General features: G+C 48.8%; 1 protein-coding gene across 4 annotated transcripts in view; it reads left to right on the forward strand.

The window, feature by feature from the left end:
* Positions 1–21,849, forward strand: part of LOC138564919 (zinc finger protein 713-like) — a 122,683-nt gene extending 100,834 nt beyond the window's left edge. For all 4 annotated transcript variants that reach the window (XM_069642943.1, XM_069642941.1, XM_069642944.1 and 1 more), the window contains one exon: positions 18,665–21,849. In XM_069642943.1, the coding sequence (XP_069499044.1) occupies positions 18,665–19,320 (656 nt within the window). In that variant the 3' untranslated portion in view covers positions 19,321–21,849. The remainder of the gene's footprint in view (positions 1–18,664) is intronic.
* Positions 21,850–27,993: the final 6,144 nt, after the last annotated feature.

The following is a 27,993-nucleotide window of genomic DNA, read 5'->3' on the forward strand; positions in this document are numbered from 1 at the left end:
AACTGGGCTTTGGTAAACCTTTGGGCGAGGTAAGGTGGTGCTTGTTGCAGAGGCATTTGTGGGCAATGGAGAGTGTCTTGAAGGTGATATGTTCCTGGATGGGGAGCCAGTGTGCTTCTCTTCTAGCTTCCAGAAGAGCTATGATCTCTTTTAGGGATTTTCATGGCTGCTCTGAGGGCGTTATTCTCTATGACCTGGAGTTTGTGGATGTTTCCCGAAGTGCCAGTGAAGAGGACCTTTAACACCCTGGACAACCTCAAATCTGCCTCTGTCACTCTCAGCAGTGTTATATATTGGCAGAAACCCCCTTTCTGTGCATGTTCTGCATCTCTCTTGTGAAGGGCCGCAGACCCTCATCCACAGTTCACTTCACACCACCAGAGCAACTCTTCATAGGACAAGTGGACCTGTTCCTGGCCCCCATGCACCAATGGCTTGTAGGCAACAAAAGTCAATTTCATCTTGGCGGCACCGTGGTTTATAATCCAGGGGACCTCTAGCAACGTGTTCATGTCTCTACCCTCGTGCAGATAAGATTTCTTAAGCGGAACCTGTTGAGTAAATGGAACTTGCATTTGTCATTGTAAAATGTCAAGGATTTGGCGTTTGACTGGATCTTTTCACACAGCTTTATGGTTAACGTTTGTATTTTGGCAAGGATTTGATGTGCTTATGGTTAAGGAACAAGAAGACTGAGAATTTCAGAGGATTTACGAGCATCCGCTTTGCTCATTGGGGCGGGCAATTATTGTTTTATCCGTAGTTGCAAGATAACCATATTTTCGCTAGTGATCTAGGTTTTGGGGTTGAGCGTGTGCATGGCCCGTCCTAGGAAGATCTTGTGAGTCAGACTGTGAAGAGCAAGTGCCGTACTGGGAATAACGAGCACCGTACTGCGAATAACGAATGCCGTACTACCTGCATGATATGCCCATGCATCCACCGATTCTAGGAGTGTTAATTCTCAGCAAATGAATCAAATCTTTTAACTAATTGGACACAAAGTTTGACAAGATGAATTTTAATATCAATCCGCTTGTTCCTTTTAAAAAACTTTAAACAGACACATTTTGAGACCCTCTCTATAATTGATGATTCTCTAAAAAATTGAATAAAGCAGCAGCTACTTAGCAATCATAATGGAAACTTAAATGAACAATCTAATAAGGAAGCCGGTCAGCCAAGCGGCCCACCCCATAAGTCTAATAAGGAAGCCGGTCAGCCAAGAGGCCCACCCCATACGCCTAATAAGGAAGCCGGTCAGCCAAGAGGCCCACCCCATACGTCTAATAAGGAAGCCGGTCAGCCAAGAGGCCCGCCCCATACGTCTAATAAGGAAACCATTCAGCCAAGCGGCCCACCCCATACATCTAATAAGGAAGCCGGTCAGCCAAGAGGCCCACCCCATACGCCTAATAAGGAAGCCGGTCAGCCAAGAGGCCCACCCCATACGCCTAATAAGGAAGCCGGTCAGCCAAGAGGCCCACCCCATACGCCTAATAAGGCAGCCGGTCAGCCAAGAGGCCCACCCCATACGTCTAATAAGGAAGCCGGTCAGCCAAGAGGCCCACCCCATACGTCTAATAAGGAAGCCGGTCAGCCAAGAGGCCCACCCCATACGTCTGATAAGGAAACCATTCAGCCAAGAGGCCCACCCCATACGTCTAATAAGGAAGCCGGTCAGCCAAGAGGCCCACCCCATACGTCTAATAAGGAAGCCGGTCAGCCAAGCGGCCCACCCCATACGTCTAATAAGGAAGCCGGTCAGCCAAGAGGCCCACCCCATACGTCTAATAAGGAAGCCGGTCAGCCAAGAGGCCCACCCCATACGTCTGATAAGGAAACCATTCAGCCAAGAGGCCCACCCCATACGTCTAATAAGGAAGCCGGTCAGCCAAGAGGCCCACCCCATACGTCTAATAAGGAAACCATTCAGCCAAGCGGCCCACCCCATACGTCTAATAAGGAAGCCGGTCAGCCAAGAGGCCCACCCCATACGTCTAATAAGGAAGCCGATCAGCCAAGAGGCCCACCCCATACGTCTAATAAGGAAACCGTTCAGCCAAGAGGCCCACCCCATACGTCTAATAAGGAAGCCGGTCAGCCAAGAGGCCCACCCCATACGTCTAATAAGTCAGCCAAGAGGCCCACCCCATACGTCTAATAAGGAAGCCGGTCAGCCAAGAGGCCCACCCCATACGTATAATAAGGAAACCATTCAGCCAAGCGGCCCACCCCATACGTCTAATAAGGAAACCGTTCAGCCAAGCGGCCCACCCCATACGTCTAATAAGGAAGCCGGTCAGCCAAGAGGCCCACCCCATACGTATAATAAGGAAACCATTCAGCCAAGCGGCCCACCCCATACGTCTAATAAGGAAGCCGGTCAGCCAAGAGGCCCACCCCATACGTCTAATAAGGAAGCCGGTCAGCCAAGAGGCCCGCCCCATAGGTCTAATAAGGAAACCGTTCAGCCAAGCGGCCCACCCCATACGTCTAATAAAGAAACCATTCAGCCAAGAGGCCCGCCCCATAAGTCTAATAAGGAAACCGTCCAGCCAAGAGGCCCACCCCATACGTCTAATAAGGAAACCGTCCAGCCAAGAGGCCCGCCCCATACGTCTAATAAGGAAACCGTCCAGCCAAGAGGCCCACGCCATAAGTCTAATAAGGAAACCGTCCAGCCAAGGGGCCCACGCCATACGTCTAATAAGGAAGCCAGTCAGCCAAGAGGCCCACCCCATACGTCTAATAAGGAAGCCGGTCAGCCAAGAGGCCCACCCCATACGTCTGATAAGGAAACCATTCAGCCAAGAGGCCCACCCCATACGTCTAATAAGGAAACCATTCAGCCAAGCGGCCCACCCCATACGTCTAATAAGGAAGCCGGTCAGCCAAGAGGCCCACCCCATACGTCTAATAAGGAAGCCGGTCAGCCAAGAGGCCCACCCCATACGCCTAATAAGGAAGCCGGTCAGCCAAGAGGCCCACCCCATACGTCTAATAAGGAAGCCGGTCAGCCAAGAGGCCTGCCCCATACGTCTAATAAGGAAACCATTCAGCCAAGCGGCCCACCCCATACATCTAATAAGGAAGCCGGTCAGCCAAGAGGTCCACCCCATACGCCTAATAAGGAAGCCGGTCAGCCAAGAGGCCCACCCCATACGCCTAATAAGGAAGCCGGTCAGCCAAGAGGCCCACCCCATACGCCTAATAAGGAAGCCGGTCAGCCAAGAGGCCCACCCCATACGTCTAATAAGGAAGCCGGTCAGCCAAGAGGCCCACCCCATACGTCTAATAAGGAAGCCGGTCAGCCAAGAGGCCCACCCCATACGTCTGATAAGGAAACCATTCAGCCAAGAGGCCCACCCCATACGTCTAATAAGGAAACCGTCCAGCCAAGAGGCCCACCCCATACGTCTAATAAGGAAGCCGGTCAGCCAAGAGGCCCACCCCATACGTCTAATAAGGAAACCATTCAGCCAAGCGGCCCACCCCATACGTCTGATAAGGAAACCATTCAGCCAAGAGGCCCACCCCATACGTCTAATAAGGAAGCCGGTCAGCCAAGAGGCCCACCCCATACGTCTAATAAGGAAACCGTCCAGCCAAGAGGCCCACCCCATACGTCTAATAAGGAAGCCGGTCAGCCAAGAGGCCCACCCCATACGTCTAATAAGGAAGCCGGTCAGCCAAGAGGCCCACCCCATACGTCTGATAAGGAAACCATTCAGCCAAGAGGCCCACCCCATACGTCTAATAAGGAAGCCGGTCAGCCAAGAGGCCCACCCCATACGTCTAATAAGGAAGCCGGTCAGCCAAGAGGCCCACCCCATACGTCTAATAAGGAAACCATTCAGCCAAGCGGCCCACCCCATACGTCTAATAAGGAAGCCGGTCAGCCAAGAGGCCCACCCCATACGTCTAATAAGGAAGCCGGTCAGCCAAGAGGCCCACCCCATACGTCTAATAAGGAAACCGTTCAGCCAAGAGGCCCACCCCATACGTCTAATAAGGAAGCCGGTCAGCCAAGAGGCCCACCCCATACGTCTAATAAGTCAGCCAAGAGGCCCACCCCATACGTCTAATAAGGAAGCCGGTCAGCCAAGAGGCCCACCCCATACGTATAATAAGTAAACCATTCAGCCAAGCGGCCCACCCCATACGTCTAATAAGGAAACCGTTCAGCCAAGCGGCCCACCCCATACGTCTAATAAGGAAGCCGGTCAGCCAAGAGGCCCACCCCATACGTATAATAAGGAAACCATTCAGCCAAGCGGCCTACCCCATACGTCTAATAAGGAAGCCGGTCAGCCAAGAGGCCCACCCCATACGTCTAATAAGGAAGCCGGTCAGCCAAGAGGCCCGCCCCATACGTCTAATAAGGAAACCGTTCAGCCAAGCGGCCCACCCCATACGTCTAATAAGGAAGCCGGTCAGCCAAGAGGCCCACCCCATACGTCTGATAAGGAAACCGTCCAGCCAAGAGGCCCGCCCCATACGTCTAATAAGGAAACCGTTCAGCCAAGAGGCCCGCCCCATAAGTCTAATAAGGAAACCGTCCAGCCAAGAGGCCCACCCCATACGTCTAATAAGGAAACCGTCCAGCCAAGAGGCCCGCCCCATACGTCTAATAAGGAAACCGTCCAGCCAAGAGGCCCACGCCATAAGTCTAATAAGGAAACCGTCCAGCCAAGGGGCCCACGCCATACGTCTAATAAGGAAGCCAGTCAGCCAAGAGGCCCACCCCATACGTCTAATAAGGAAACCATTCAGCCAAGAGGCCCGCCCCATAAGTCTAATAAGGAAACCGTTCAGCCAAGAGGCCCACCCCATACGTCTAATAAGGAAACCATTCAGCCAAGAGGCCCGCCCCATAAGTCTAATAAGGAAACCGTCCAGCCAAGAGGCCCACCCCATAAGTCTAATAAGGAAACCGTCCAGCCAAGAGGCCCACCTCATTCGTCTAATAAGGAAACCGGTCAGCCAAGAGGCCCGCCCCATAAGTCTAATAAGGAAACCGTCCAGCCAAGTGGCCCACCCCATACGTCTAATAAGGAAGCCGGTCAGCCAAGAGGCCCACCCCATACGTCTAATAAGGAAGCCGGTCAGCCAAGAGGCCCACCCCATACATCTAATAAGGAAACCATTCAGCCAAGAGGCCCACCCCATACATAAATCTGGTATGCCATTCGGGTAACCCTTTTTGGAAGGGAAGAGTAATACCCTGGACCTGACCTTCATCCTAACCCATCATTGAGGATTGGTATTCGCTCACACAGTGAGACTACGCTACACCTGCTACTAGCGGTGGCCCCTCAGGTTGGTTTTCCAGTGGGAATTACACGCAGTCCATAACAGACCTGAACCAACATCTTCTTTAATGAACACAGTGCCCCGCTCGATTTACATTAGGATTAAGGGTCCTTTAATTAACCCTGTAAACGTTCTGAAGGCTAGACCAGTGTTATGGGTGGGACCTACGAAGAAATCGATTGCTAGTGACTGCATTGTGGTGGCGTTTACAGATGCCCCGTTCTTACTCTATATCATGAGCCCAAATCCTAGCCACGGCAACAGTTTTAGCGAGAGCAAGATAGTTACCCTCCACTTTTATTTTACCTGCTCCAATTTAGATCTGTGGAGCAACCAACCTGCGATTTCTCATTTAAGTTTCTTAAACACTCAGTTCAGTCTTCACAATATCATAAGATAACCCTTAGTTATGATTCTTGGAGTCGACTGAATCAGAAGAGTTGCGCATCTCCCATTGTTCCATGCCACACGCCAGGGTCAAGCACTGTCCTAATGGAGAATCGCTTGTCCGTTCAACCATTGATGAAATTGACTGACTACCAAATTGGAGTATGAGCACTGATGTACCAGTTGAGACCTGTGTTAGTCAGTTGGGCCTATTTGAGCAAATCGAGTCCATTTCTTTTATTTCCACCTATGATGTGACTCTTGGGGAGAGACTGGGCAAGTTGCGCTTGACGAGCTTGCTTTTGAGGTTCCTAGTCTTGGTATGGCTATTTTATCGATGCCCTCTTGAAACGTTGCAGGCTGTGGAGACAAATGGGACAACCCCAGAATCGGGGATGCATTTAATGCATGTAATGTGGTTATCTTACAAGAAACTCGGGCTGAACGTTCTTTCCATATGGATGGCTTTGTGGCGTATAAAATTGGAGCTACAAAGAAAAGTAGAGGCCAATACTTTGGTGGTTTAGCAACTTTTTTCAAAACCCCATTGGATATAAGCAAAATGCACTTACCAAATGAGTCCCCAAACATCTTAATTCTACAATTAACAAATAGGTTGGGAGACTCCTTATTTTAGATACTTTTTTATAACTGCAAAAAGAAAGTAAGAAAGTAGCTCCTGAAACATCACCAATGGAACTTGGAAGTGTTATCGAACATCAATTGAGCTCTAATTATGACTCTCCCTTTTCAATAATAACTGCTGGTGACTTCAAGGCTACGTTAGGAATCAGCCTGGATCCATTAATTTTTGGTAACATGGAAGACCATGCCCATAATATTCCGTCCGCCATAATGCTTGACCCTCAAGCCAATCTGGATGGGCTTGGACTAAGGGCCTGGTTACGCGAATGGAGGATGCGATCTGTCCATGGTAGATTTGCATCAGATATACCGGCGTGCCTTATGTTTAGTAACCATCAAGGCAGCTCCACAAGTGATTATTTCTTAGGGCCTCATTACACGGTAGGCGGTAAGGGGTTACCGGTACCGATATTTTATTGGTACCGGTAAACCCTTAGCGCCTTACTACGAGGTCCCTTTGCGGGTTGGAGAATTTAACGCCTGCTTTTTGCAGGCGTTAAAAACCAACCCGCAAAGGGACCAGGGAGTTAATTACGGTACCGCAATTTGCGGCACCGTAATTAGCGCCTTCCCCATTCCCATAGAGCCCTATGGGGCAAAAATGGGAATGGGGAAGGGCAATGGGGGAAAGGGGAATTACCGCCCCGCCAACCTTGGAATAGGGCGCTAATTCCCCTTTCCACCAAGGCGGTGCCGGTATTTTACCGGCATGGACAAAGGTACTATTAGCACCTTGGTCCACCGCCATCCGTGTAATGAGGCCCTTAGTCTCTACAAATCACCAGCCAATGATCATAGATTCCAAGATTATAACTGACATCTATAGTGATCACTGTGGCATATTGCTAACTATTGGGTGGGCAACATGTAGCCCTCACGAGATTAACCATAAATGATATAATATTTTATTTATATCGCGCCCATACACAAGTGTTTCAGGGCCCAACGAGGGAAGGGAGGCATACAAGGAAGGAACAACACAACTATCTTACTAGGCCCAGTGAAATTGAGAACGCGCAAGTGCAGGGGAGAGGGAATGGGGAAAGTGCAAGGAGAAGGGGAGGGGTGGAAAGTGCTGAACATGTGATCAGGTAGTGCGGCCAGCAGGTGGCAAGTGCAAGAATAAGGCACAGACAATGGGTGTCTGATAAGTGCAAGAAGGGGACTGTAGGGTGGCAGATGCAGATCCCAGTGCAAGGGTTGCCAGGAGGCAGTGCGGATATGCAGCAAAGTGGGATCTGGGCTCAAAATCAGAGGGTATCCAGGTGCCCGGTGCCGAAACAGACAGAGATCAGCAGGAGAGAGGAAGAGAAAAGGCAGAAGCAAAGAGGAAGGTCTTAAGGTGCTTCCGGAACCAAAGATTGTTCACCTCAGAGGCAGGGAGGCTGGTCCAAAGGAAGGCCCCAGCCGAAGAAAGAGATCTACCCCAACTCATTGCTTGGAGAAGCGGGTGACCCTGAGGGAGTTGTCGGAGGAGGACCAAAGAGCTCGAGTAGGAAGGTATTTCCGGAGGGAGAGTTGAAGGTATTGTGTACCCAGGCCCCAAAAGGCCTTGTGGACAATGCAAAGGGTCTTGAACTTAATCTTTGCAGCCACTGGGAGCCAGTGAAGGGATTTCAGGACTGGAGAGATGTGATCACTGGGCTTGAGGCCAAGGACAAGTCTCGCAGTCCTGTTGTAGATGAGTTGCAGAAGGCGGGGACTAGTAGCAGGAAAATTTAAGAAGAGGCTGTTGCAGTAGTCCAGCCTAGAGAGAACCAGAGCTCTAGAGACAGTGAGATTCTGGGGGAAGGAGAGGAAAGGAAGAATACCTCTGAGGAGGTGCAGTTGGTAGTTTGACTTCTTAGAGACATCAGAGGTGTGTGGACAAAATGAAAGCGTGGAGTCGAAGATGACCCAGAGGTGGTTAGCCTCACAGGTGGGAGCAGGAAGAGGGCCAAGAGTGACAGGAAAGGAGGGAGCGGGTGTGCCGATGAGGAGAATCTCAGTCTTACTGGCATTAAGGCAGAGGTCGTTGGCATCACACCACTCCTGGATTGCAGACAGACAGTCAGAGATGAGAAAGGGAGAGAGGTGGCAGAGGGGAGCCTGAAAACGAGCTGAATGTCATCTGCATAGCACTGGATTGGAGCAGAGAGCAGCAATGCAGTGGGAGAGGGGTGTCTGGTATTGGTTGAAAAGCCAGGGGGAGAGATTAGACCCTGGGGGACACCACAAGTGGAGAGTGAGATAGAGGAAAGGAAGTACCCAAGTTGGAAATGTGCAAAAGATGTCATTCTTAACTAATCTCGTAGATCGGTTAGATGGGACTCAACCCAAGAGAGGATAAAACGAGGTGAGCCGATTAGTGCTCACTGCGCAACAATTGATTTGATACCTAAACACAACTAGGCGCATGAAGAGAGAGATCATCTCTTTTTATTAACTTATTTTATGCTGTCTCTTTAGATTTGAATAAGCTTATTACGTCCTCCAATCCGCAATGAAACATTCTTGGATTGATTACAATTGGAGCTTGGCAAAAAAAAAAAACAGTTCATAGCATTAAAAAACAATAGTAGCTCACTTCACTAATTTATATTCGAGTGAAACTAGAGTTTTCCCAAATGTTACAATAGATCGACAAGGACTAGTAGCAGGTGATCGACTGCTGAATTTACGAAATCAACATCCGTATCCAGATGGAATCCAAGCTGATCTTTTTAGAAGCCCAGAGGATTTATGGTTGCCATACCTTATTCTTCGATATCTTCCATTATCTTCCCTACATATGAAAAGCTGGGATTTTCGAGAGGGCCTGGGCACTGTAAGGGTGTAGAAGGAGGAAACTGATGCACAGGTGGCATGCAGAGAGAGGAGACTGACACAGGTGGCATGCAGAAGGAGGAAACTGACACACAAGTGGCATGCAGAAGGAGGAGACTGACACACAGGTGGCATGCAGAAGGAGGAAACTGATGCACAGGTGGCATGCAGAAGGAGGAAACTGACACACAAGTGGCAGGCAGAAGGAGGAAACTGACACACAAGTGGCATGCAGAAGAAGGAAACTGACGCACAGGTGGCATGCAGAAGGAGGAAACTGACACACAAGTGGCATGCAGAAGGAGGAAACTGACGCACCGGTGGCATGCAGAAGGAGGAAACTGACGCACAGGTGGCATGCAGAATGAGGAAACTGACACACAGGTGGCATGCAGAAGGAGGAAACTGACACACAAGTGGCACGCAGAAGGTGGAAACTGACGCACAGGTGGCATGCAGAAGGAGGAAACTGACACACAAGTGGCATGCAGAAGGAGGAAACTGACACACAAGTGGCATGCAGAAGGAGGAAACTGACGCACAGGTGGCATGCAGAAGGAGGAAACTGACACACAAGTGGCATGCAGAAGGAGGAGACTGACACACAGGTGGCATGCAGAGAGAGGAGACTGACACAGGTGGCATGCAGAAGGAGGAAACTGACACACAAGTGGCATGCAGAAGGAGGAAACTGACACACAGGTGGCATGCAGAAGGGGGAAACTGACACACAGGTGGCATGCAGAAGGAGGAAACTGACACACAGGTGGCATGATTATTGGCATAACATGTATCTCTCCTAACTCTAGAGGAGTTTCCCAGCCTCTACTACAGAACTAGGGATTTTGCCAGAATGTCCAAGTAAATGAAGAGTCTGCCGTCCTGTGCAGAATGCCTACTTCTGTCCTTCAAACCTGTAACTAATACTAAAGTGGTGTAGTGGATCTTCTTGGTCTTCTTGGTCCAAAAGAATGGCTCCCTCCTTCTGGACGATGGACTATAGTTCCAAGTGCAGGTGGTTACTTCGCCTGAGAGAATGACTCCCTTCCCCGGGTCTCAGTTCCTTACCAAGATACAACACAAAGGTCGAGCTTGAGATGCTGTAAAGTTCTCAGTTCCAACTCAAACATCATTCCTTATTGCCCATAGTTACCTTCACTTTTGGGTTCCTGGAGAATGTCTCCCTTCTCCAGGTATCTTGTTCTCAATACTTTCACAGTGCCAGGGGAATGACTCCCGTCTGCTTGGCTTCACATTGCACAACACCAGGGAGGATGCGGGGGTATACCTTCCTTCCACTGATCTCTATTGGCTTCACGGTACACAACGCCATGGGGTATGGCTTCCTTCCCCTGATCTCTATTGTCTTCACGGTACAGCGCGCCAGGGTGTATGGCTTCCTTTCCCTTATCTTTCTTGGCTTCACGGTACACCACGTCAGGGTGTATGGCTTCCTTTCCCTTATCTTTCTTGGCTTCACGGTACACAACGCCACGGGGTATGGCTTCCTTTACCTGATCTCTATTGGCTTCACGGTACACAACACCAGGGGTTATGGCTGCCTTCCCCTGATCTCTATTGGCTTCTGTGAGGGGTCAGAAATGCAGAAATAAAAGCTGGACACAAAGTGGTCATGTTTTGGTTATAGAGTTTTATCCAACTTAAGTGTTTGGAAAAGGCCTCTCTGACCTTATTCTAAAGAGGAGTTTCCCCTAAAATCCAAACCAAAGGATCTGTCTTTGTCAGGATGTCATGAATCAAAAAAACGCCCTTGTGTCCAGAGCCTTCGATCCTGACCCTCACACTAAAACAAAATAACAAAGTGATAAGGGAAAGGTCTATAACCTGATATTTGCAAAGAGATGATGTTAAATAAAAATAGAAGGCTTCAACATAAATGCTCTCCAAGATGGATAAGACCCCATTTGCAGAGGGTGAGTCCCTTCCCCTGGATTCTTCACTGGTATCACAAGTGTCTCTGGGTCAGCAGTTCTCTGTGCCTTCCTTGGTCAACCACAATCCTGTTAGATGAACGCAGTTCAGTCTTTTAAGTTTTCTTCCAACAGAAAGTACCTTCTTTTAACACAAACACTGTCCCTACCAATCCAATCAAATACTTTATTCAGTGTAAAACCATAAAGCAAAAACAATTAGCACCTCATCATGAGTTGGGCGTTACTACTGACTTCTGCTATTGTATTCGCTCTCCCCTCTTGCTTCTCCACTTTTTCACTGCTCACTCTCTGTTCTCTGCTCTCCCTTTCTCCCTTTTCCTCTCCTCCTCCCCTTACTTTCTTCTATGCACTTACTCTATCAGAATTGTCCTTGGCCAAGAATGATAGCAACCTTGTTTGTCTCCTCCCCCTCCCCTACTTGTTGTCTCCCCCCCCTCCCTCCAGCACTATCTGGAATGTCGGTGCGCCAAGTACGTTAGTCATTTGTTTTGTTCCTCCCCTCCCTTTTTGCACCCCTCTCCCTCACCTTTTGTTAATCTCCGGCTCTACCTGAAATGTTGTCAGGCCTAGTACGGTAGTCACCTGTCTGTTTCCATTTCCTTCCCACCCTTCCTTATCTATGTCTTAGCTCTTGCACTGAAATGTCGCCAGGCCTAGTACGATAGTTAATTTCACATTCTTATTGTTCATGGCCTGTAAGATTGTCATTGTATTATCCCTTGTTCCCTCCCTTGCCTTGAAGCGCTTTGAAACACATTAGGCCTCATTACGAATTTGGAGGTAGCCATGCCCTTAATAAGGGCAACACTACCCCCAAACTCGGGTCCGGCTCTGGGTCCCGCAAAAGGGGACTTACCGGGCCATTCTGACCTCGGCGGGCCCGGTAATTCCCTTTCCCGGGACCCAGAGCCGGTACGTCCCCATTCCCATTTGAGCCCCTGAGGGCTCAATGGGAATGGGGATGATGGTAGCAGCAGTACCGTTGGTAATGGTACTGTTGCTACCATCCTGTTCTGCTCGTGGGTGCCGCGAGCAGACCTTGTAATGTGGCGGCCACGGTATGAACGGTGCCGGTGCCGTGGCCGCCACCCTTGCAATGAAGCCCATTGTGTATAGGCGCTCTATAAATAAACTATCATATCATACTGCATTCTGGAAATAAGGCTTGCGTTCATTCAGGACCCAAAGGTCAATGGACCCTATGATTCCCAATTCACTCAAGAGTACTGCAAGGCTGCGTTCTTGCGTCGTTGCTGTTTTTGCTGCACATTAATGACCTACATCAACAATTGATTGAATGCCTTCCTGATGTACTGCGATTTGGAACCTTTTTTATCCCTATTTTGTTGCATGCAGATGACTGTTTTAATTGCTAGAACCTCGAAAGCTCTCCAGTGTTTGATTACGACGTACGTCGACTTCAGGGGGAAACTAGATATGTTGGTCATTATCTCAAAATTGGCGGTAACAGCGTGCCAAGCAGGTAGGAAAGGCCCAAAATGAATGTTTCTTAAGTGGTGAGATTATTAAAGCTTGTACATCCTATGACTATTTGGGAGTAATTTCTAACCCAAGACTGAAAGGGGCACAACATATATCGATATAGCATAAAATATTTCCGCAAGCAATCAGTGACATATTTAGGTTTGCTAAAAGGTTCAAACCACAAACGATTGCTTTGACTTACGAATGTATACGGCAAGACCTAAGGCTATAGCTAAATATGGGGCCAACTTGTGGGCATACTCAACCCGGATAAGTTTGCAGGCAGAACAAAAATACACTTTTTAAAAATACTACTTGGCATGCCATCTTTTGCCCCCACTTTTGCTGTGCCCTCATCTCGAGGAGGACTTGCGTTGCAAGCATGTTAAACTTTGCTTAACAATATGGTGTCATGAAGAGGCCAAACGTTCACACATATCGTGTCATCTCTCATGTGGTGACTTTTATATCCATCCCTTGTCTATCCTTTCTAAAGAAGTCTGTGTTCAAGATAAATGCTGCCGGCTATTTTACAAACCCAACAGCCACTACAATCATTACATATTTGGAACCCCTTGAAATTACGGGGGAAACTAAGATAATTTATAATGACAGAACAAGAACAGTGGGAAATGGTTAAGGCAGCACAAAGAGCTCATATAATCTGATTCACGAACAAGTCTACGGATTGCTTATGATATGATATGATATGATATGGTATTTGTAACGCGCCTATACACAAGTGTTTCAAGGCGCGACGAGGCAGGGAGGGGGGGAAACAAGGGGAAGACAGACAAACGATCCTACTAGGCCAGGTGTCATTCAGATCGCGCAAGTGCAGAGGTAAGGGGAAAAGGAGAAAGTGCAGGGGGAGGCGGTGGGGGGGAAAGTGCAGTACAAGGTAAGTAGCGTAATAAAATAATAAATAATAATAAAAGGGCCAGCTGGTGGCAAGTGCGAGGTAAGTGCAGAGCAAGTGCTGGGAAGGGGGCTGTAGGGATGCAGTGACAGTCCCACAGTGCAGGGGGAGCCAGGGAGGCAGTGCAAGTGGAGAGTGGCTGGGCCCTGGACCGAGGTCACAGAGTGGCCCAGATGCAGGTTTAGTGCAAACTTCAGTGGGGAGTTTAGCAGGTTTAGCAGGGGAGAGGGAGAGAGAAGGCAGAAGCGAAGAGGAAGGTTTTGAGGTGCTTCCGGAACCGGAGATGGTTCTCCTCAAGTTTCAGGGAGGCAGGAAGGCTGTTCCAGAGGGAGGCCCCTGCTGCGGAGAGAGATCTACCCCCAGCTCGTTGCTTCGAGAAGCGGCTGACCATGAGGGAGTTGGAGACGGATGAGCGAAGGGCTCGTGAAGGCAGATATTTAGGAAGAGAGAGTTGAAGGTATTGTGGCCCCAGGCCCCAGAAGGCCTTGTGGACAATGCAGAGGGTTTTGAACTTAATCCTCGCAGCCACTGGGAGCCAGTGAAGAGATTTCAGTCCTGGAGAGATACGGTCCCTGGGCTTGAGGCCAAGGACAAGTCTCGCAGTTCTGTTCTGGATAAGTTGCAGAGGGCGGAGAGTGGAGGCAGGCAGATTAAGATAGAGGCTGTTACAGTAGTCCAGCCTTGAGAGAACCAGGGCTCGGGAGACAGTGAGCTTCTGGGGGAAGGAGAGGAAGGGAAGAATACCTCTGAGGAGGTGCAGCTGGTAGTGTGACTTCTTAGAGACGTCAGAAATATGAGGAGAGAAGGAGAGTGTGGAGTCGAAGATGACCCCGAGGTTTTTAGCTTTGCAGGTAGGGGCAGGAAGAGGGCCAAGGGAGGCTGGCCAGAGAGCTGCAGGAAAGGAGGGAGTGGGTGTGCCGATGAGTAGAATCTCAGTCTTACTGGCGTTAAGGCAGAGGTCGTTGGCGGCACACCATTCCTGGATAGCAGACAGACAGTCGGAGATGAGGGAAGGAGAGGAGGAGGCCGAGGGTAGCCTGAAAATGAGCTGGGTATCGTCCGCATAGCACTGAAAGTGGGGGCAGAGAGCGGCGATGCGGTGGGCAAGGAGTGCCAGATACTGATTGAAAAGCCAGGGAGAGAGGTTGGATCCCTGGGGGACACCACAGGTGGAGAAAAAGATGTCAGAGAGGAAGGAGCCCATTTGGACCTGGGAGGGTCGACCGGAAAGGAAAGAGGTCAGCCATGCCAGAGCCTGACCAGTGATACCCAGGTTATCACGGAGACGGTTGAGCAGGATGGCATGGTTGACAGTGTCAAAGGCAGAGGAGAGATCGAGCAGAATGAGAACACAGGGAGTGTTGGAATCGAGGTTCAGGAGCAGGTCCTCACGGATGTTCAGGAGAGCAGTTTCCGTGCTTCTGGCCGCTCTGAAGCCAGATTGATGGTCATGAAGATTACCAACATATTCAGCATGGAGGTTAAGCTGGGAGATGGCCAGTTTCTCCAGGAGCTTGCCCAGGAAGGGAGTAATGGAGATTGGGCGATAGTTGGCCGGGCAGGAGGGGTCGGAAGAGGGTTTCTTGAGGAGGGGGTGCACAAGGGAGTGCTTGAGGGGGGATGGGAAGACTCCAGAGGCGAATGAGTGGTTGCAAAAGTCAGTTAGGGCAAGAGCCAGGGAGTCGATGTGGTCCTTGATGGTTTTGGAGGAACAGGGGTGAACCTGTTTAGACGAGGTTTTCATAGATCGGACTTGTCTGGAAACCTCATCAGCAGAAAAAGGTGGAAAAGCAGAGAAGGAGGGCGGAGGGGCGGCTGCAAGAGTAATCACAGACATGAGCCTCTGCTGGTTCTCAGGGCTAGACTTAACCTATTAACATTGAGGGTGATTACTGCGAAGTGGCATAGCAGCGGTATCTCTAGTGTGTATGAGGTACATTGTATACTGTTTAACGCCTCAGTTTAACACATTATGCCCTCTTCTTCTGTACTGTATACTCAAGGATTAGACAAGCTACCCTGGCACTGTTATGGGGAAATTAGCCATTCGATAATCTAGGCCAGCATCGTGTCTGCATGTGATGGCTGATCAGCTTTAATTGCTTGAAGTTTTCTTATGTTTGTAAGGAGGGCACTTAAACTAAGAGACCAATTGATGAACTGCCTAATATTTGTTCTATGTTTTTAAAAATCTTTTTGTAACGTATGCTTGGTATGAATTGGTTACATATGTTGAATATATATATATAATTTGTTTACGCTTTTCCCCTAACTCCCCTACTCAACAAAATCGTGCACAAGATGCACCAGGAACCAGTCACCATGATACTGGTGGCCTGCATGTGAGCCCGCCAAACCTGGTTATCTCATCTGATGGAGATGTCCCTATCTCCTCCAATGAAACTGCCTTGCCCGTACAACATGTTATCTCAGGACAAGGGGGAGACTCTTCACCCATGCCCGCAAACCCTGAATTTAGCAGTTTGGCTCCTGAGGTCATAGAGTTCGGACACCTACAACTCCCTCAGAGATACAAGGACATACTTAGGGAGGCAAGAAAACCTAACATCCGATACTGCTACTCCAGTAAATGGAAGCACTTTGTTATCTGATGCAATTCCAAGGGTGTCATTCCTATTGACTGCTCTCCCACTCACATTGCATTTTACATGACTCGCCTACTAGACTCAGGCCTGGTTTTTAATTCCCTGAAGTTTTCACTTAGCTGCTCTCTCAGCCTACACTACGTCACAACAGAAGGTGTTGTGGTGGAAAATACCAGTTATTAAGGCTTTCATGGAAGGGGTAAAAAAATTCATCCCCCCATTTCTAACTCGGCTCCCTAATGGCACCTAAATGTGGTATTGACTAGACTTATGGGGTCTCCTTTTGAGCCTATGCAAAAGGCAAGTCTAAAAGACCTTACCTATAAGACAGCCTTCCTAGTGGCTATCACTTCTATAAGGAGAGTTGGTGAACTACAGGCCCTTTCAGTTCTAGACCCTTTTGTTGCAGTTCACAGAGATAAGGAGGTTCTGCGCACTCACCCTCGATTTGCGGCAACATTTAATTCCAAGCTCCATGTGAACCAATCACTAGAACTGCCTACTTTCTTCCAGAACCCCAGTAACGTGGCCAAAAGAAGCCTACACACATTAGATGTGCACAAGGCAGTCATGTTTTACCTGGAAAGAACTAGACCACTGAGAAAAACAGACCAATTTTTGTTTCAGTGGCAGCTGGTAGAGAAGGGGATCCTGTCTCTAAATCAGCCATCTCAAGGTGGATTGTCAACTGCATCACACTCTGTTACACTCCTGCTAAGAGAGAACTGCAACATAAACAGTGCAAATAGTAAAATACAATATTTGATGGCGATCCTATATGTAAAATTGTTACGACTAAATAATGATACTTTTGCTGTGGAACTGATATCTCAATATGCTAAGGTGAAGAATAAACAAGATATGACTCTTTTTCATACATGGGAAGGAATGTTTGCTAAATGGGCACTAGAATTTAGTGATAGTTGTCCATTATATTTTATTAATAACATTAAATTGTTATTGAAAATGTCTATATATCTAGTCTTGATAGAGAGCAAAATATGGTTAACGTATCCACTAAAGCTAATAGTGGATTGTATCTTGAATTCTGGTGCATTACAGTAGTTAAACCAGCATATCAGATGACGTTTCCAGAGAGTCAAAGTATCCGGAGATATCAATTGTTTAAATTTAACATGTGTGATGTTTTAGAAGTTTTAGAAGTTTTAGATCAAAAGTAGGTGTTCCGAAGACAGAGAGATACTGTAGACTATGTGGTGCAAATGTAATTGAGTCAGCTAAACACATACTTCGTAATTATGAGTCTGCTGTCCATGAGACATCTGTGTGCTTATGACATTCTGAGAATTTTGATAGTATAAGTGAAATCTTTGAAAACTTGTTGAACTGCAGTGATGAGAACCTGATTTTTAATATGATGAAATGTTATGAAGTAATTTTATCAATTTTAAGAAAGATTGTCATGTGGAATTCTGGATTTTAAATAGTAATTTTTAAGAGTTTGTTCTTTTTCTTTTTATGTGTTATTATGTGTGATCTAGAGATAGAATTTGTATTTTAAAGTATGTATATGTGTTTATATGTAAAGCTGTGTCAGCTGAATGCATATTATTTTAATAAATAAATAAAACAAAACACTATTGCCTAGACACTCATTCTAGATCTGACTCCCAGGTGGGACAGGCAGTATTAAGACCTCTTTTCACTACTGTTCCTTCTCACAACCCACCTCCAACTCCGGGTACTGCTCGCTAGTCTATGCACAGCATGTGATTCTAAGTAGATTAACAAACATCAGAAGACATGCATTACTCACCGTAATAGCATTTCTGATGATTGTATCTGCTTAGATTCACATGCGCCCACCCTGCCTCCCCGCTCGAGTGAAAGGAACATAGACGTCTTAATACGTTCTCTCTTTTATGTACTCGCTCACGATAGTTATTGGGCTCCCCCTAATAGCAGAAAAAATACAATCCGGGGGACCTCGATGCGTGAGGGACGTCCCCTTATGATTCTCGAAAGACAGGATGCGATACTCCGCGGTTACCCCTGGATGTCGGACTATATGCACAGCATGTGAATCTAAGCATATACAATCATCAGGAATGCTCTTATGGTGAGTAATGCATGTCTTATTAATTCAGTGCGTGGCAGTTTAAAAAAAGAAATCTTCATTCCCCAGTATCAGTAATGCCGTATATATATATATATATATATATATATATATATATATATATATATATATATGAAAAAATAATTGTATGATTTTAGTAGTATTTTGTTATCAATTGTTTTCGAGATTTGAATGGATAAATCGTGAATTTTGATGGATCAATTAGGTCCAACTAAAGTTATTGACTGAACTGAATTGCTCCCAGTGCGGGCATTTGGAATGCTGCTTAGCCTTCTTAGATGTACATGGTTACGTATGCAAAGTCATTTCCTGAATAATTTGTTCAGCTCCTTTTAAGATGAACTTCTTTTCATGCCTCCACGATTTGGAATAATACTTCTGAGAATGTCATCTTGCTCTAGTCTCGTGTGTAGAATATCATTTATTGACTCTCGTTTAAATCCTGCAGGAAAAGAAGGTATCAACAGAAAAAAGAAGGTTGGAGGTTCCTTGAAATATCCTGAAAGGTCGTCCCCCTGTAAAGCTTTTCCAGGACCAGCCGGCACAATGGTGCAAGTGGGCTCCCAAAAGGAAGCGACCACGAGAAACTTTCGGGATCTGAGAGCAGAGAAGAGTGGTCCGTCTGAGGGTGGTTTCAGAAATCCGGTGCATTTCAGTGTACACCAGCCAAGCCTCAGCATTGGAGTCTCTGGGCGATACGATGCATTTGAGGGTAGTCTGAGCAATTCACAGTTTCCTAATGTCCTCGCTAACACGCAGCAACATCCTCAGAGAGCAAGCACATGTGCTGGAGTTGAGAAAAGCTATCTACTGAAGGGAGAGTACACAAGACACATGCGGCTGCACTCTCGGGAGCGGCCCTATGCCTGCACAGAATGTGGCAAACGCTTCTTTCAGAAGAGCTGTCTTATTGCCCACTACAGGACACATTCCAGTGAAAAGCCATATGTGTGTAACTTCTGTCCCAAGAGATTCAACCGGAAAGATTACCTGGATGGACACATACGAATACACACCGGAGAGAGACCGTACAAATGCACCAAATGTGAAAAAAGCTTTGTCTGGAAAAGCCATCTTAACAATCATCACAGGAAACATACTTGAGGGCCCGCAAGAAAGACAATCGAGAAACTGGACCACAACATACACAACAGAGCACACTCAAGCAAAAATAACTGGGTCAAGTCCTAAGTTGCTCAAGAGTTTTCCAGTTGCTTATTATGAAAATAAGACTTGATACTTATAACGGATAACAGTACTTTTAGCACAGAAAGATATGCTAAGTAACAAATAGTGCACTGCATGCATAGAAATAAAAATTAAAATAAGATTGTAGATTCCACATACTTTGGAGACAGTGCCACGTCTTTTCTGTAGACCTGGTTCAACACATTCGGTAGAGTGATGTGTTGGCAACTCTATAAATGCTGCGGCAGTTCATTGCCACAGAGACTTTGCTTCCTGCAGTTTGGATTGCGGGCATAAAGTTATCACTTGCAGCAAGCAACCACGCGGGCCCAGAAACCGTGTGACTAATGCAGAGGAGGAAGCTCGTATCACCATGTGGCCAACATTTGTTTCTTTCATGTCGTTAAAGTAAACATCTTCATGTATCGTTAGTATCATTTAATAATTTCCTCTGTAAAAAATAATAATAAGCTTGCTTGGTCAGCCCCTATGGGAAATACTACTGGGCAGGTAATCACAGTTGCTAAGAGTAACGTGTGAAGACGGCGATGCAGCATTGAGAGGAAGCAAATGCAGGACGTTGATAGGAGCAGACGATATCTCAGGAAGCAGTCCAAGAAGCCTGACCAATGAAGTCATACACGTGAAAAACCCTGAGGAAATATGTTGTGCGACGCATAACTATTACATTGTGGAATACACAAGCAATGTCAGGCATGTGGTCTTAACCTTTCTCATACAATGCAGCCCTAACTGAATACTGTGTCATTGCTGCAGAAGCATTGAGACACTTAATGCTGCTCACATAACATAATCATGGAGTGTTTATCTGGCAATAGCTGGAAAGATGTGCAGAGATTGTGGGAAAGTATTCTCCGGCTCTCATTGCGTACTTGGAATAACATAGTGGAGGGCGGATGGACATTTGAAGAAATTGTATAATTATGGCCCAGTTAATGGCCCAGTTAATGGCAAGTTAGGCTCACGTGTAATCCACAGTTACCACACGGAGAGCTTTAAAGTGCTTTAATAAGAGGGGTAATTGCCATAACACCTCCAGTTTATAAAATGAAAGTACAAATAATTTATAATGGAATGGTAACTACATCCAATTTAAATGAAATAAGGCCAGATTAGGGTTGAAATCATAGACCCCCCCAGTCCCAAACAATCACTTGGTATGAAATATGATGGTGGGCCAATAATGCCGGGACCCCCCCCCCCCCACCCCCCTCTTAATAGTGCTCACGCAGCCCATATGCAGAGGGTGTTTCTCCACCGGACTCATGCCACAGATGGCTGCTGGAACCAGGCTGCTCAGTCCATGTACTATTTCCCTGCACAGGATGTTGGATGCAGCATCGGCTAAAGCTTGGAGATGTGACTGGGAGCCTTCTAAGTAATACCATTAGTTCTCTCCAGATCATGTTTATACTTCCTGATCTCACAGAACTTCCTGTGCCAGTCTTCCAGCAGTATTTCATCCCTCAAGCTTCCACATCTATGGAAACCCCCACATTGTTAAGAATTGAAGGTGTCTGGTCATCAGAGGTGAAAAGTCATTATCTCTGGCATATAGAATGTCCCTAAGTTCTCATGAGTGTGTGGGGAATCGAAAGCTATACCAGGATATTGGAGTTCCATAAATGCAGCTTTTTTGGTGAATCAATACATTTTCATTAGTCTCTCTCTCCTAAAACTGCGCACCACAGGGAAAACGTATTCTACTAATAGGTTGAGGAATGTGAGTGATGCTCCCCCCCCCCCCACTTAAGAGATACAGGTATGGTACCAGAGTGTGGGGGCAGTGGGGCAGTGGGGGCAAGTGATGAAGAAATGCCCGGTAGGGATCTGAATAAGGAGTCAGTGTTATCTAAGCACAGAATTTCCTTTTAAAGTTTTCTTGAAGCGACCATAAGGTATTCATGTGCCCCATGGGGCGGCTGAATTGAAGATCGCAATCGAGAAAGAACGGCCTCCGAAAGTAATCTTAAATGTAATATGTGCTGTGTCAGCTGTGTACATGCATGTACTCATTGTTAGATCAAATGTTTTAGTACCTGTTTTCTGAAAAATAAAACCCAATTGCCCTAATAATCTCTCTGCAGGGTGCTCGCCTGCTCAAATCCCAAGCACCCCCTATAAAGTGTTTATAAAACAGTGTCCCCTTGGCCGAGGCTGCCCAGATTGTGGCACGAGCCCTTGTGTGAGAGCTGATGCAGTACACAGTTTTACTTCGCAGGAATGGGGAACTCAGAAAGCCGGAGGGAATTCCTTCATGGCAGTGTTAATCTGTTGATCTTTTTTTTTTAAGCAAAGCAAAATGAATTGTTGTTTTTTGGCAGTATATTTTTGCTAATCTTATTTAACACCTCAGTCTATTTTATAAAATATTTACTGTGATACTATGTTCATGAGTATTTTCAATAAAAACAAGCAGACGTGTTTGCGTGATGTGGCCTGTCATTAGCAATGCAATTGAAAAACAAAGCAAAGCCTGTTTAGGAACTGCTGAGTCCACCAACATGGAGCTTCTGCATTTCTGCTGCTGTGCTGCCATGAAATCGAGATGCTTACGCTGCAGTACTGGGTCCTCGGCTTGAAAGGGGCCCCTAGGAGTCCCTGACGTCTATGGAAACAAGGCGAGTCACCACACACAATAGATACGCCAGACACGAGGCTGTATTCCCAAAGCTAGGGTTTATTGCAAAGCAAAAGTCTCAGTTGGCCAACTCGGTCTCACGCCCCGCGATGTGTATTTCTAGACCTCGAGGGACGCAAGAGAGCGAATTACATACATCAGTTATATATATACAAAATGCATATCAATCAGCTATGATATGTTTAACACCCCCCTTTATTGGGTTTCTTTGAACTTGGTGTGATGATGGACATCTCCGACCACTTTGACACCTTCAAACATCTATTCTAGTAACAATTTGCAATTTGTGAGTGCGAAGGCATCTTTCAGTTGTTGAATTAAACACATCGCTTCTGTTCTTGGAAGCGAGCTACATACGGGGGGGGGGAGAGTTGCATTCCGGACCTTGCTATCTATCAGGTGCTATTCGCGTCCTGGGAGCCGACACGCTCTAGCGGGCTCAGCAAAGGGGGGCCATAAGAAAAGCATAATTCAAGCCTTTAGTGGTATTATTCTAACATATTCTACCATATAACGAGACTGGCTGGCAGCTGTGAAATGATTAAATGCCCTGCAGCTCTGCTTCAAGGCTACATTCGGGAGGGAGCCGGGCATTCTTCCTGGCGCTGCCTACGTTTGTGTTTCGGCGAACTCTTGTTATCCTCACGGCCCTGCGGCCTTGTCCTTTTCACATACAGACAACAATGTTCCACAGTCGAGCAGTATAAGCGGAAAATATACTGCGAAGCAATAGGAACAGAAAGCAATGAGCAATGGTTAGAAAACAAAATGGCGATTCTTGTTACATCAAAATGGCCGTTCATTGACAAACTCGAAAACCTATATTCTCTCATATCGTGCATGAGACGGTTGGCCCACGGCCACCAAAATGCATTTGCGGTCTCAAAGTAGAGGCATCCGTATTTCTAGACTGACAAACCCTCCTTTGACCGTATGCCAAACGTCTCATCTATTTATTGAAACCTCCTCTAGTGATGATGAATCTGAATTACTTATGTCTGAGTCTTCATGCTATCGTGGACATCATTGTCTTCATCAATGGGCCTCATTACGACCCAGGCGTTAAGGGTTAACGCCTATTCTGATTTTAAGGGCTGCTTTTAGCAGCCGTTAAAATCCATGGTGCTAACCTGCCATGATGCTAATTACGCCACCGTAATTTACGGTGTCGTAATTAGCGCCTTCCCCACTCCCATTATGCCCTATGGGGCAAAAATGGGAATGGGGAAGGGAAAATGGGGGATTTACCGCCCCACTCACCTTGGAATGGGGCGGTAAATCCGCCATCCACCATGGTGTAAACATAGTTTACACCATGGAGGTAAAGTTGGCGCAATTAGCGCCTGGGTTGTAATGACCCCCAATATCTATTGCCATCAACTCTTTTACTGCTCTCATCTAATTTGGGTCTGGGTCAGTTCGATCATGAGGTTGTTTTTTCTGTGTTATCATATGCATACATCCTTCCGTACATCCCTCAGTTACCTCAGCGCAAACTATGGGCAAACAATGTTTCTCCAGCATGGGGTCTGGCATGGATTCACATGCTCATGAATATTCCCTGTCGCCAGGCCGGGAATCCTCGGTATAGAAAAAAATCAGTATCAGTTTCGTTTCTGATCTGTCTTTCTTAGTAGTAACCAATCACTGGTCTCTGGGTCATACTGTCCCCAGCCAATGACTGCCCTCTCCCTAAGCCCCGCCTCTGGCAGCCATCCTCAGATTTTTACTGCACGTTCAAGTGTTGGGAGTCCTCGTGCTGTAGCTCTCGAGCTTTTGCTGCGTTTTCGTGCTTTTTCAGGAGATTTTTCTCATTTTTCGGTTAAATAGAGCCTCAAGCTCCACCGTTTCTACATCTGATCAACGGGGATCCGTTTCGGAGTTTTCTACGCCCCTCAAGGGTGAAGATTTCGTCGAGTTGCGCTTTTGGAGGATTCCAGAAGTTCCGAGGCCTACCCTGGACATGGCCCAGGGGAAAGGAAGCTCGACGCCCGGGAAGCTGTTCAGGACCTGCCCTGGATGCCAGCTTCAGAATGTTTTCAAGGAGGACGAGCATTCGTTATGCCTCTACTGTCTCCATGAGGACAAGACTCACAAGGAGAAGGACTGTGCGTTTTGTGGGAACATGTCGGAGCGGACCATGAAGGATCGCCACCTCCGTCTCGCCAACTGGCTGGAAGGGAAGAGCCCGTCAGGCGAGAAGAAGAAAAAGAAGTCCGAGCAGTCTTCTAAGTCCTGTGAGGGCGCCCCGGCGACGGGGGCCCAACAAAAGGCTAAGCACCGCGAGTCCGCGGGCACCGGGAGCGCCGAACGGTCGGGCTCCTTGGCTGCCAGGCAGGGCGCATCCTCCCCGGCGCCATCAACCACGAGCCAACACTCTGGCTCGGGTAAGAGGAAGTCCGAGAACCCGGCGAAGCTTCTGGAGAGGCCCCGGTCAATCTCGAAGATTCCGGCAGAGGGGGAGCGAGGCTCGGACCCTCCCCCCAAGGTGAAGGCCCCAGGCGTCCAGAAGGTGACGATGGCCTTAATTCACCCTGCTAAGACCTCGATTGAGGATGTTGCCGCGGCCCTGTCTCAGCCTGTGGAGGCTACACCATTGGAGGCGCCCTCAGGACCCAGAGTCTCCCTGCCACCGCGGAGGGAGTCGTCTTTCAGGCCCATTGAGAAGACCCCCACAAAGTCCTCGTTGGAAAAGGTGGGGGAGGGGCTGGTGGCCATCATGAATACGGACATGACCTCTGAAGAAGAGCTCATCGAAGTCGTGGAAGAGGCCCAACCCATCGGGAGGGATCCCGAGGAGGGCGACGACGAGAGCGACGGTGTCGCCGACAAGGCTCCTCAAGAGCCCTTGCGCCCGTCGTTTCCGGCGCCGCAAGACACCTCGGAGGCCATTTTGTCAGCAATTCAGTCCTTATGCTCGGAGATAAGGACAAGGTTGCCCCTTCCCCCGACAGAGGTACCTGAGCCAGACCTGATGGGGGAACCGGAGCCAGGACCTTCGGAGAGTCCACCGTATAAGAGGAGGAGGACGCATCCTACGCCACCTCTCCCACCTCTGCAGCCTGCTCTGCCTTCCCCCCGGTCTACTACCCACGGGGATGATACAGGCACGGACACGGCTACGACAGGTACAGATGACAACGGAGGCGACGACGGGACGTGTCCCCCGTCGCCCCCTGCTCGGGCGTCCCCGCCCGACGAGATTGGATCCTTTCATGCCATGATTTCCAGGGCATCCGAGCTTTTTCAGCTCTGCCCAGAAGAAAAGAAGAAAGAAGGGTTCCTTTACCAACGGCGCGAGGCTAAAAGGAAGACGGTCCTCGCCGTACCGCTTCTTGATGACATCTGGGATGAGGGGCTCACCCTGCTCAAGAACCCTGCCACGGCGCCGGCAAAGAGGGACCGGTACGAGAAGAAGTACTGGGTCCCCGATGCTGCTCCCTTGTGCCTTCGGGCCAACCTACCCCGGATTTGGTCATCTCTGCGGCGGCAAAGAAGAAAGCTGGGGGGTCATGGGCCTCGACATCAACTTCCCCGCCAGACGGTGAGGGCAGGAAGTTGGACATAATGGGACGACGGATCATCTCATCTGCGCCTACAGGGGATCCACGTCTACCCCTACCTGGACGACTGGCTCATCCGGGCAAGGACAAGGGAGCTCGCCGTGGAGCACACTGCGAAGACCGTCCAGCTGCTCACGGACCTGGGATTCTCCATCAACTTTGCAAAATCCCACCTGGTTCCGTCGCAAGTCGCCCCGTTTCTGGGAAAGGAAAGGACCAGGACCATTCTGGGCAAGGTGCAGCGTCTGCTGGCCACGGACATGGCCAGGGTAAGATCTATCAAGTCCCTCCTCGGGATGATGTCGTCCTGCATTTATCTGGTGCGCCTTTGCAGGCTTCGGATGAGACCCTTACAGGAGTTCCTCGACGCCCGCTGGATCCAGTCGACGGGCAGCTTCGAGGACAGGATCCCTCTCAACGAGACGTTCCGTCAGGCGATCCGGTGGTGGGGTACCCGCTCCCATCTGTCGGCGGGCACGGACTTCCAGACCCCAGCTCACCAGGTGACGGTGATGACAGACGCCTCCCTGGAAAGTTGGGGAGCACACTCCGAAGATCTTCACGCGAGAGTCCTTTGGCTCCCGGAGGAGAAGTCTCTCCACATCAACATCTTGGAGCTCCGCGCGGTGTTCTGGGCCTTCAGGTCTTTTCTTCCGTCCCTCAAGGGCAAGGTGGTGAGGATCTTCACCGACAACACCACCACAATGTTCTACATCCGGAAGCAGAGCGGAACCAGGTCCCCGGCCCTATCCAAGGAAGCCCAAGATCTGTGGCATTGGGCCGTCGCCCAAGGGATGTTTCTGGTGCCTCTTCATCTGGCAGGAATAAAAAACACGATCGCCGACTCACTCAGCAGGGAGCTGCGCTCGTGCCACAAGTAGAAACTACGCCAGGATCAAGTGGATCGACTCTTCCGACGATGGGGCAAACCCCAAATCGATCTCTTCGCGACAGTGACGAATTCCAAGTGCCGGAGGTTCGCCAGCAGGTTCCCCCAGCCGAGGAGTATGGGCGATGCTTTCTCGTTCCCCTGGGACGGCCTATTTCTTTATGCGTTCCCTCCGCTGCCGTTGCTGCTCCGGCTCATCAACCAGCTCAAGAGGTCCCGGTGCAGGATGATCCTCGTCGCACCGCGTGGCCGAGGCAGATCTGGTTCCCGGACCTGCTGGACTTGTCAACGTCCCCACCAGTCAAGCTGCCGACGGACGCAGACCTTCTCTCCAGAGAAGGATGCGCCATTCTTCACCACAACCCGGAGTCTCTGAACTAGCAGGCCTGGCTCCTGCAGCACTAGAGTTTGGAGGGTACGACATCCCGGCCGACCGCAGAGAGGTTCTTGCAAAGGCCAGGGCGTCCTCAACTCTCGTGCTACGGACATAAATGGAAGAGGTTCTCTGTCTGGTGCCGTGCACAGAAGATTAACCCTCTGCCGATTACGGCCCCTCAAGTGCTGCCGTACCTATTGTCGCTGGCCAAAGCTGGACTGGCTCATGCCTCCATCAAAATACATCTGGCTGCAATCTCCCGATATACCAGGACGACGGGACGGGCATCCTTGTGGTCTCATCGCCTGGTGAACGAATTCATGAAGGGATTATTCCGATCATTCCCGCCGGTGAAGGCTCCTGCCCCGGCGTGGGAGCTTAATGAGGTGCTGACCAAGCTCATGGGGGCCCCATTCGAGCCTATGCATTCAGCACCTTTGAAGTTCCTGTCATGGAAGACAGCTTTCCTCGTGGCCATCACCTCAGCACGACGAGTGGGAGAGATCCAGGCCCTATCTTGCAAGCCTCCATACTTGACTTTTCATGACACGAGGGTGTTGCTGAGGACACACCCATCCTTTATGCCCAAGGTGCCGTCGGACTTCCACCTCAACGAGCCCTTGGTGTTGCCAGTTTTCTTCCCGTCGCCTTCGTCGCCGGCCGAGAGGACTTTGCACTCGCTGGATGTAGCTAGAGCGTGAAGTTCTACGTGGACCGCACAAAGAGTTTTAGGAAGACGTCACAGCTGTTTGTGAACTTTGGGACTGTGAATCAAGGGAAGGCTCTCTCGAAGACTTCCATTTCCAGATGGCTCTCCGGCTGCATCATGCACTGTCACCGGTTGGCAAACCGACAGCTGCCCGGCCGTCCGAGAGCCCATTCGACCAGAGCAATCGCTGCTACCACGGCGTTCCTGTCTGGTGTGCCCCTGCTGGACATCTGCAGGGCTGCGACGTGGAGGTCGACGCACACCTTCACAAGATTCTACTGCGTCGATCGGGACTCCAGGGAGGAGTCCAGGGTCGGCCAAGCAGTGCTGCGCAACCTGTTCGCCTAAGGTGAGCCTGGTGAGGAGGTAAGAGTTGCTTAATGTTGAGTT

The sequence above is a fragment of the Ambystoma mexicanum genome, chromosome 1p (assembly GCF_040938575.1).
Source record: "Ambystoma mexicanum isolate Mex_15411 chromosome 1p, UKY_AmexF1_1, whole genome shotgun sequence".
Taxonomy (NCBI): Eukaryota; Metazoa; Chordata; class Amphibia; order Caudata; family Ambystomatidae; genus Ambystoma; species Ambystoma mexicanum.